The sequence below is a fragment of the Benincasa hispida genome, chromosome 2, assembly GCF_009727055.1.
Source record: "Benincasa hispida cultivar B227 chromosome 2, ASM972705v1, whole genome shotgun sequence".
Lineage (NCBI taxonomy): Eukaryota > Viridiplantae > Streptophyta > Magnoliopsida > Cucurbitales > Cucurbitaceae > Benincasa > Benincasa hispida.
Genome location: NC_052350.1, coordinates 17,543,154 through 17,553,893, shown reverse-complemented (window position 1 = coordinate 17,553,893; position 10,740 = coordinate 17,543,154). Strand labels below are relative to the sequence as shown.

Here is a 10,740-nt window from a genome sequence, read left to right as displayed (position 1 = left end):
TGAACCAAGAATAAAACTATACATTTGTTCACGTTTATGATCTAAATTGATAGACTATAAATTCAAACAAGTGTAATAATTGATAAATCAAACGCATATATTTAAGTTACATTAATTATAAAAAATTTTCCAAAAAAATCACTAACAAGACAAAAGAGGGGGGGGGGAGATGGAAGTATAATAATGTAGGAATAAATTGGTTGGAAGGCAAATAAGAATTGCAATATGTTAAAAAGGGGCATCAACGAAATTGTACTAAAAAGTAAAAACTGTTGAGAGAGGAAGTGCATAAAACCAGTAAGTTGAAACAGTGGAATGTTTTGAAATGGGAGAAGAAGAAGAAGAAAAAGGAGTTCCATTTTTGGGTATTGAGTCTGAATAATAAAAAATGGAGATTCATCATCCTCACCATGCGTTTCCCTGAAACCAAACCAAACCCATATTCAAAAGATTATTGAATTTTGTTCTTCCGGCTTGGCAGCAGCAGTACAATCTCACTCACTCAACGTCCCTCTCAATTTCTTCTGCACTGACAACTCGTATCACCCAGCTGATACGCATCCCTCTCTCTCTCTCTCTCAATCTCCATTTACAAAAAAAGAAAAGAAAAGAAAAAAAGCAGAGTCTTTCTCTCTCTTCTCTGTCTCTGTTTTTCTCACTCCGTATTTGTATTCATTTAAACTTTTGGTAAGGTTAGTGAGTGAGTATTATGGGTGGTGGGGCGTGCAGTGGGTGACTGAAAAGGGAGAACTGTGAAAGAAATACCTCAGAGCTGCTATGGAAAAAGAGCTAATCAGAGAGACACAAAAAACAGAGTGGTCGCATTGAAATGGCTTTTGCAATTTCACGCTCTTGAAGGCAATATTGTCTTCTGCTTTTTCTTTTTTCTGCATTTCTTCCCAGCCATGCTTCTTCCTAAACTTCTCTGTTGCTTCATCATTCTCTCTTTTGCCTTCCCTTGCCTTTCTTATGAACCTCGCAACCCTGAAGGTAATAAATAAAGCTTCATCTTGTAGTTTAGCTACTAATTTCCATTCTGAAACTTTCTTAATATGTGTCTCTGTTTATTGGGGTTGTTTCTTTTCTGCAGTGGAAGCTCTGATTAATGTGAAGACGGCATTGAATGATCCGCACGGTGTTCTCAGTAATTGGGATGAGGACTCTGTGGACCCTTGTAGTTGGGCAATGATCACCTGCTCCCCTGAGAATCTTGTTATAGGATTGTGAGTTCTTTTTTTTTTTTTATAAATTTCTTTTTTGGGTTTCCATTTTTCAGTGTTGAGAAATTTTCAGGTGCCTTTAACTTCTGGGTTTTGTTTTTACAGAGGAGCTCCGAGTCAGTCTCTTTCCGGAAGCTTGTCTGGGGCGATTGGGAATCTCACGAATCTTCGCCAAGTGTAAGAGATCCGACTATTTTGATTAGTTTAAAAACCCACTTAAGTTTTGTTTTCCTGCTGTTCTTGAAGCACGCGATGTGCAATTTTTTTGGAGTTTTGAATTTGTGTTGGTTGGATGTGTGATCTTCTTTGCCCTGTTTAATCGAAGATCAATATGTTTTCCCATCTACAATGTTTTCACAACAACAAAATCAGATTAACTGGAATATGATAAGACAACTACTCCAAAAACATGGCTCATCATGGATTGACTAAGTTTCGTTTTGTCTTTCTCACTGTTTTATTTCTTATCCAAATTTGAAGGCTGCTGCAGAATAACAACATTTCTGGTCCAATTCCCGTTGAACTTGGAACTCTGCCGTTGCTTCAAACATTAGATCTCTCAAACAACCGGTTCTCTGGCCCAATACCAGCATCTTTTGCTCAGCTTAACGGTCTACGATACCTGTAAGTATTTCAAAATTTTCCCCCTGTATTATCTGTTGGTTTCCTAGAACATGGAGGAGGAAAAAAAAAATTCTCAGAATTTTCACATTTTCTACGGAGATTTCATCATTTTACATGTACGACTCTCATGAAATTTAAAATTTTGATGGTAGACTGTTTGAAGTTATTTGATGCTCTTTATTCTCAATTGTTCTTAGAAACCATGAAGTTGAAGCATAAATTGCTGCTTGTCTGATTGCTCTTTTCTGTTATTAATTAAAATAACTTGCACTTTGTTATTTTGTCTTGTAATGAGTAGGAGGCTGAACAATAATAGCTTGTCCGGGCCTTTTCCCTTGTCTTTGGCCAAAATCCCCCAGCTTGCTTTCTTGTGAGTATTCATTATTTTGTTTGTTTTCTTTCGCCTGTCTTTCTTTGTCTTCACTATTAGAAACTTTGCCTTCTCCCCACGACTTTTCTGAAGTTCTAACAATTGTTTTTAATATTTAAATCTGGGTTTCTGTTTATGTTATTACTTGGATCTTGCAGGGACTTGTCTTTTAACAATCTCAGTGGACCAGTGCCCGTGTTTCCAGCCAGAACATTCAAGTAAGACTATTGACTCACAACCATGCCTCTCTGTCTCTATCTCTCTCCCCCTCCACACTTTGTTGAATGATTTGTTTTAATTTTGGTTTTGGTTTCTGTTAATACTCCAGTGTGGTGGGAAATCCTATGATATGTGGAAGTAGTCCTAATGAAGGTTGCTCTGGCTCAGCCAACGCTGTTCCTCTTTCTTTCTCTCTAGAATCATCCCCTGGTAACTGGTGTTACTTATTCTCTCCCCTTAAAAACCAAACTCTGTTTCTTTATTGGGTGTGACTTGTGAAGTGACTTTTATGCTCTCTTAATTCATAAATATTAGGAAGACTTAGATCCAAAAGAATAGCAGTGGCACTTGGGGTCAGCCTCAGCTGTGCTTTTCTAATTCTGTTAGCATTTGGAATTCTTTGGCGCAGAAGAAATCAGAAGACCAAAACCATCTTAGACATCAATGGTCAGTGTTACCAAGCCTCCATTTTGCTAGACTCTGAATTTTTTTTATTTATTTATTTATTTTTTCTATAAACAGACCCTTGAATTAAAGCTTGAATTTTGTAGTTCACAATCATGAAGTTGGGCTTGTGCGCTTAGGCAATCTGAGAAACTTCACTTTCAAAGAGCTCCAATTAGCAACAGACCATTTTAGTTCCAAAAATATACTTGGGGCTGGAGGGTTTGGTAATGTGTACAAGGGAAAGCTAGGAGATGGGACTATGGTGGCAGTCAAACGGCTAAAAGATGTCACAGGTACTACTGGAGAGTCTCAGTTTCGCACAGAGTTGGAGATGATTAGCCTAGCTGTTCATCGTAATTTGCTTCGATTAATTGGTTATTGTGCTACATCTCACGAGAGGCTCTTGGTGTACCCATACATGTCAAATGGCAGTGTAGCTTCCAGGCTCAGAGGTTTGTCTCTGTTTACTTTGCTGTGACTACTTTCTTCATTGTCAATATATGGTTTAGGGGGAAAAAACTTAAATCACTCCTTGTGAATATACTGCAGTATCTGTCATGGTTTGGTCTTGATGGACCCCACAAGTTATGAGTACGTCATTAAAAAATCTGAATCTTTGCAGGTTGAAACGATCCTTAGAATAAGGTTGACTGTGATTTACTTTTTTCTTGAACCAAAGTAGTTTCTCATTGGACATTACCAAACAACATCATTTTCTCCAACTCAAACATCCCTATCTAGACAATTTCAGGACCACTTTCTGGGTCAACTTTAATTTTTTTCTCTCTCACCTGAATATATAGAAAGAACTATCTAGATGGGGAACAAGATACCACCAAACAAAAGATACCATTATCTTGATGAAGCTGGAAAATCATTTTAAATTGAAAACATGTTATGTTTTTTGTTAGAAAATGCCTAACAAATCTTTAACTGCCGTTAACACAGACAGATACTTATTTTGGATAATATTTTATAGACTTTTCCTTATATCTTCATCAATGGCTTAGGCTCACCCTCATCTTGGAAAAACAGTAACATGCTCATTTGAATAATACAGGTAAACCAGCCTTGGACTGGAACACAAGGAAGAGAATAGCAATTGGAGCTGCAAGAGGTCTGCTGTACCTCCACGAGCAATGTGATCCTAAGATAATCCATAGAGATGTGAAGGCTGCCAATGTGCTTCTAGATGACTACTGCGAAGCTGTAGTCGGTGATTTTGGACTTGCAAAGCTTCTTGACCATGCTGATTCTCATGTGACCACTGCTGTTCGTGGCACCGTTGGGCACATCGCTCCAGAGTATCTTTCAACTGGCCAATCTTCTGAGAAAACTGATGTGTTTGGGTTTGGCATTCTTTTGATAGAGCTAATTACTGGAATGAGAGCTCTTGAATTTGGGAAAACAATTAACCAAAAAGGCGCCATGCTTGAGTGGGTAAGGCTTACTCTTTAACTAAAATCTAAAAGCCATCATAGCTAGTTTGACTTCATCAATGATTGAAGGCTAACATCAATGGTCGCTGCTTTTGATGCTATAATGATTTCCTATTGGTAATAGAGCATGGAAATTTTTTCATTGAGATATTTAAATTGGCTATTGATGGGGCTAAAAGGGGAAAATTTTTGTGGCAGGTGAAAAAGATACAACAGGAAAAGAAAGTGGAACTGCTTGTGGACAGAGAGCTAGGCAACAACTATGATCAGATTGAAGTTGGGGAAATGTTGCAAGTGGCTCTTCTTTGCACTCAGTATTTACCTGCTCATCGTCCCAAGATGTCGGAGGTGGTTCGAATGCTCGAAGGGGATGGGCTTGTAGAGAAATGGGCTGCTACCCACACTCATAATGACTTAAATGTCAACCTTTTTCATTCACGGAACAGCTGCAAAGGTACATACAACCCCACAAATGCAATGAAGAATAATGGTAATGAACGAGATCATTCAAGCATGTTAAGTTTGACAATGGACGACGATGACGACGAGCGATCTCTAGACTCCTATGCCATGGAACTCTCCGGTCCGAGATAGTGAAGAAAGTTTGAAAAAAGGGAATCTTATAATTCATTGCTTCAATTCTTTACGTAGCCAAAATCAAAGGAGAAAAGATGGGGCTTCAATGTTGGTTTCATAAACTTTGTGTACCTTTTCTTTCTTTCTTTTTTCTCTGTCAATATTCTGGTTGGACATGTAAATATATGATATCCGTTTGGTCTTCTTGAAATGGTGCCATTCTATAACAGTAGAAAGGAGGGGAAGGAAAGGCAAGACAAAGCTTGTATAGGGCTAGAGGCTTATTAGATAAACAGAACAGAGTGAAACTATTCAAAGGAATGATTTTGACAAACTTCTCTTAATTGTAAGAAATGGGTTTTTGATTTCATTGCTGTTCTGTGAATTTGTGGGGTCGATGTTTTTGAGTTGTGAGCTCCGAGAGATCAATTTCTTTTCAGTGTCACGCGCTTCTCTTTTCAGTTTCTTCTTTTATAGCATTCCCAATACTTTTACTGGCTGTAGTGAGTAATGAGAATCTGTGACTGTAAAATACAAAAAGAAAAGAAAAGAAAAGAAAAGGGTGTCTTATTCAACTTGACCGACGAAGGTTTCTTCTTGAAAGGGAACTGTCGGCAAGGTCTCCTGATCCTGAACCCTCAAATCAATGAAGTCCTTTTCTATCTCCTTTCTTTGTCTTAATCTCTCTAATTGTCTATGTATAATGGATACAGAAACCTATGTTGTTCTTACTTGTTAGTAACTTAGATAAGCCTATTTTTTTAATTCTTTTTTGTTGTTATTTTTATTTGTCAATTGTCAATCTCAATGGCCCCTTCCTCCCACCGATGAGATCATTGCAGGCGAGCTAAGAAGTGACACCAAACACATACGACAGGCACGACTTATTGAGTTGGGTACTAACTAACCAAGTAACGGTGAGGAAACGTATGTACCATCGAGGTATGCACCACTTTTGTAACTTACCTTGACACTACTACAATCTAAGTATTGACTTACACATTTGTGCGTGTTAGGCCTAGCACCATACTGGAGATTTGGTCAGCCTCTCAACCAGTAACTTCTGTGTAGCCGATGTATACTTGTGCCAAAAATCTCACACTAACCATCAGAAAAATTTTGTTTCAGGAATTCTTTGAAAGATGACTCAAAAGGTGAAAACAAGATGAGATTACTTAGGCCCCCCGATTGATGACAAATCATGTTTATTGTTTTTGGTAATTAAGTTTATAAATACTACTTCTATCCATTGATTTGTTTTATTGTCTACTTTTGACTTTTGAGAAATATTTTTAAAATTCAAGCCAAGTTTTGGAAACTTAAAAAATAGTTTAAGTACTTGTTTCTACTTTTAAATTTTGACTAAGAATTTAATACGAGAAAATGAAAGTATGATGAAGAAATCCTAAATCTTTTGACGAGAATTTTTCAAAACTATTCCCTTTGCTTGCTTTAACTTTTCCTTCCTAACCTAAACAACCGTTTCAACTCTCAACTCTCATCCAACAATCTAGTGCAACCTGCAAGTGAAAACTATAACTTATTTATCTATAGTTAGAAGTGGTGGAACTTCTCTTTGCTTGGTTCTGTACCATTGTGTAGTTTTTGAATGTAAAAAGGGGAGCTTGAAAGTTGAACCTGCAAAAGAATACTAAGGGAATCCTTATTCACACGAGAAGCTATGAACACCAAACAAGTTCATCCAGTTCTTACCTTCCTGGCCTCGATCTACAAAACTTCTCCTTTGAAATCCGTTCATCTTCTAGATCATCTTAACCTCAAGGAAAAACATAAGCCCTCAGATATAAGGCAGATGCTATATCTATAATCTATGGAGTACTGTTAAGGCGTTTGCCTTTAAATCTAAAGACAGAGATCCCACAATGAAATCTCAATTTTTTCATGAATAATATTTGAATTACATGAAAATGGTTGAAAATAGGGCTATTAACCTAGGGGCATTTATGTAATTGTTTAAGACCCCTAGGGTCTCCTATTGTCTATTTATATCATGTGTCCCTATGTATTCAGTGTATCAGATTTAAAAGAATAAGAAAAGTTTTTATATCGTGGTTTTTCTCCCTGTACTAGGGTTTCCACATAACCTTGTTGTTCTTCTCTTCCTTATTCTTTATTTTTAACATAGTATCAGAGCGCGGTGACTAAACCCTAGCCGTTATGGAAGAGAATCAACCGCAATCTTTTTCTGCTGATGGGTCTTCGAGTTTTGACATGAAAATGGCGATATGAGCAGTTGTAAAAGAATGTTTTCAGGATGCTCTACTGGAGTTAATTTCCTTTGTCCAGCTGCAATCATCGGAAAGTCGCCATCAGTCGATCGGGTCTCTCCATGCAGAAACGAGCCGAACTTGGGAATTGCAAGTGAATCGTGCGGCTGCGATCAGAGAAGGCCGAGAAGAGCAGATGACCTATGATCGGAGCCATCACAATCAAGGCAGATTCGGCAGCCTTGGACGCGAAGAGCAGGCTGGCCGCGAAGAACAGATGACCCTCAATCGGAGCCATCACAATCAAGGCAGAATCGGCGACATCGGACGCGAGGAGCAGGTTAATCGGTCTGACTAAACAGGGTTGGTATCGGTCTGGAGCAAACCGGGCCGTTCCGGGTTGAATCAGGGCAGACTGGAGATAGGCAAACCCAGACCCATTTTTTTTATTTCAGCTCCGACCCGAGGGTCTTTGCCCGACCCGATGGTTCTTCCACAGCCCGATTTCTTGTGCCAGTCGATCCTATTTCAGCCAATCCTTCTTCCTTCACAGCCCGACCCGATGGTCCTTCCACATTCAACAGTTGAGGTCTTGAACAACTCGAGTGACCAGCACCTGTTCCAACCACATGTAGTTCAACTTGTTGCTCAGACGATGTGAGACAACGGTTGGCTTACCTATAGCAGCAGATTTCTGATTTGGATACGATGTTCGGTGCAAATCCTCAACCAGTTTATTCATAAAATCCAGTAAACTCATTACCTATTGTGCCTAATGTTTCCTACTTATCTGGTTCGATGGGTAATTCTGCAGGATTTATCGTAGGGGAAAAATTAAATGGCCAGAACTATTTCTCCTAATCCTAATCAATCCGGATGGCCTTGGAAGGGCGTCACAGGTTTGGATATTTGACAGGGGAAATTCCAAAGCCGGCCCTAGGTGATTCACAAGAATGAATTTGGAAAGGAGAAGATTCGTTGTTACGGTCTATTTTGGTGAATAGTATGAAACCCAGATAGGAAGACCACTACTATATGCTGCAACAGCCAAGGATATCTGGGAGGCAGCGCAAGATCTATATTCTAAAAGACATAATGCCTCTCGGCTATATACACTCCACAAACAGGTCAATGAATGCAAACAAGGGTCCATGGATGTTACTTCTTATTTTAACAAACTGTTAATGCTGTGGCAATAGATGGACTTGTGTAGAGAGATTGTCTGGAATTGTCCACAGGATGGGGCCTAATATTTGAAGATCGAGGAAGCAGATCGTGTTTATGTGTTTTTGGCTGGGTTAAACCCAAAGTTTAAAGGTGTCTGTAGTCGGATATTGGGCCAGCGTCCGACTCCTTCACTTAGAGAAGTCTGTTATGAAATACGGCTGGAAGAGGATCAGTCGTGTGCCATGAATAATACCATTTCTACTACTGATGCAGTCGCCTTCGTCGCCAAGCCGTCCAGTACTGATGGTGATAAAAAACCTCCACCTGTTTGTGAATATTGTAAGAAGCTTTGGCATACAAAGGACCAATGTTAGAAATTACACGGGAAGCCCCCAAATAGTAGGCGACGACAGTCTCATAACAAATCTAATACTAGTCGTGCCCTGGTAAGTGATTCAGTAGATGAACAAACTCAGAAGCAATCTTCTGGTGACAGTAAACACAGCTCGAGTACGGTTGGGGTGAGTGCAATTGCACAGTCAGGTAATTTTCCTTATTTTGGCCTGATTAGTATAAATGGTAAAAAACTATGGATTATGGATTCAGGGGCTACTGATCACCTTACAAGTTCCTCAGAGTTATTTATGTCATATAATCCAAGTGCTGATAATAAGCGTATTCGAATTGCAGACGGGTCTTTTACCCCTGTTGCGGGAAAGGGCAATATCTCTCCATTTAATGGTTTAATCCTACGTGATACCTTACATGTGTCTAAAATATCGTATAATTTGTTATCTATCAGTAAAATAACAAGAGATTTGAAGTGTAAGGCGATTTTCTCACCAAATTTCGTTGTGTTTCAGTATCTGAAATCGGGGATGACGATTGGCACTGCCCGGCACGATAGGGGACTATACTTCCTTTCTGACGAAGCTTCCTCTAGGAATGATCACCAATCTGGGTTTATGTNGGACTATACTTCCTTTCTGACGAAGCTTCCTCTAGGAATGATCACCAATCTGGGTTTATGTCTTTAAATTTCTCTGTTTCTGAACATGATGTTATGTTATGGCATTTTCGCTTAGGACATCCGAATTTTCAATATATGAAGTATTTATTTCCTCATTTATTTCGTAATGCTAGTACTTATTCTTTTAATTGTGATGTGTGTATTCATGCCAAACAACATGGTGTTTCTTTCCGTTCTCAGCCTTACAAACCCTTGAGTCCGTTTTCTCTTGTTCATAGTGATGTATGTGGTCCCTCACCGGTTACTACTTCTACTGGAAAACGGTGATTTGTCACATTTATAGATGATCACACCCGTCTCACCCGCCTCACCTGGATTTTCCTTTTTACTGATAAATATGAAGTGTCCTCTGTTTTCCAATAGTTTTACACAACTGTCGAAACTCAATTTAAAACAAAGATTGGGATTTTAAGAAGTGATAATGGGCGAGAATTCTTTAATGCTTTCTTCAGATATTTTCTTGTTTCTAAAGGTATTGTCCACCAGAGCTTGTGTGCTTACACTCCGCGACAAGATGGAGTAGCCGAGCGTAAAACTCGGCATCTGGTAAAAGTAGCCTGGTCTTTTATGTTATTCGCCATTCTTCCGTCGTACTTCTAGGGAGAGGCAGTTCTCACTGCTGTTCACCTCATTAATCGGATGCCCTCTCGTATTCTTAATCTTCATACTCCTTTAGAATTGTTTAAAGAGTCCTTCTCTACTACTCGATTGATTTCTGACGTTTCTCTTCGAGTTTTTGGTTGTGTTGCTTTTGTTCATTCCCATGGACCAAACTGCACGAAATTTACTCATCGTGCTCAGAAGTGTATCTTTGTTGGATATCCACTTCATCAATGTGGGTATAAGTGCTATCACCCGTCATCTCGAAAATACTATGTCTCATGGATGCCACCTTTCTCAAGGATCAGTTGTTTTTCCCTGTTAGTCATCTTCAGGGGGAGAACATAAATGAAGAGACTAACTGGTCATCTTATGCCATTCCTTTAGAGTCATCGTCCATTCAAACCTTGTTTAACCCTAGTCCTGAGCATGATAGTCTGGTCTTTCTTACCAATCAAGTTCCTTGGAAAACTTACTACTGGAAGAATCTCAGGAAGGATGCAGTGTCACCTGTTGAACCAGAACTGCCGGCTCCAGTACAGGAGTCAGACCAGCCATCAGGTCCAGGTACCTATATTCCTAATGATATTGATATATGTATGGAGACTGATGAAGGCAGGCAAGACAAGGGGGAAGGAAACAGTAATACTAAAAGAGTGATAGAAGGGGAAACTACAGAGGATGAAATGATCCTTGCTAATGATGATGTGGAAGATACTACTGAAGTTTCTGATACACAGATAGTCAATCATGGCGAGGAGCCTGGAGAGGTGAAAGAACATGATGCATCATTTGATCTTCCTGTAGTCCTGTGGAAAGG

General features: G+C 39.2%; 1 protein-coding gene across 1 annotated transcript; it reads left to right on the top strand.

Moving 5' to 3' along the window:
- The first annotated feature begins 235 nt into the window (after positions 1 to 235).
- On the top strand, positions 236 to 5,542 carry LOC120071868 (probable LRR receptor-like serine/threonine-protein kinase At2g23950). Its single transcript, XM_039024278.1, has 11 exons — positions 236 to 990; positions 1,091 to 1,223; positions 1,326 to 1,397; positions 1,701 to 1,844; positions 2,143 to 2,214; positions 2,373 to 2,432; positions 2,543 to 2,643; positions 2,749 to 2,880; positions 2,985 to 3,332; positions 3,941 to 4,320; positions 4,518 to 5,542. The coding sequence occupies exons 1-11, from the start codon at positions 906 to 908 to the stop codon at positions 4,911 to 4,913; spliced, it is 1,923 nt and encodes a 640-aa protein (XP_038880206.1). The 5' UTR covers positions 236 to 905; the 3' UTR covers positions 4,914 to 5,542.
- Positions 5,543 to 10,740: the final 5,198 nt, after the last annotated feature.

Bases quoted from the DNA above. Each gene is read 5' to 3' on its own strand.
- LOC120071868 (XM_039024278.1), top strand. From the start codon at position 906: ATGCTTCTTCCTAAACTTCTCTGTTGCTTCATCATTCTCTCTTTTGCC. The intron at 1,845-2,142 runs GTAAGTATTTCA...TGTAATGAGTAG, and splicing joins CTTAACGGTCTACGATACCT to GAGGCTGAACAATAATAGCT. The intron at 2,881-2,984 runs GTCAGTGTTACC...TGAATTTTGTAG, and splicing joins AACCATCTTAGACATCAATG to TTCACAATCATGAAGTTGGG.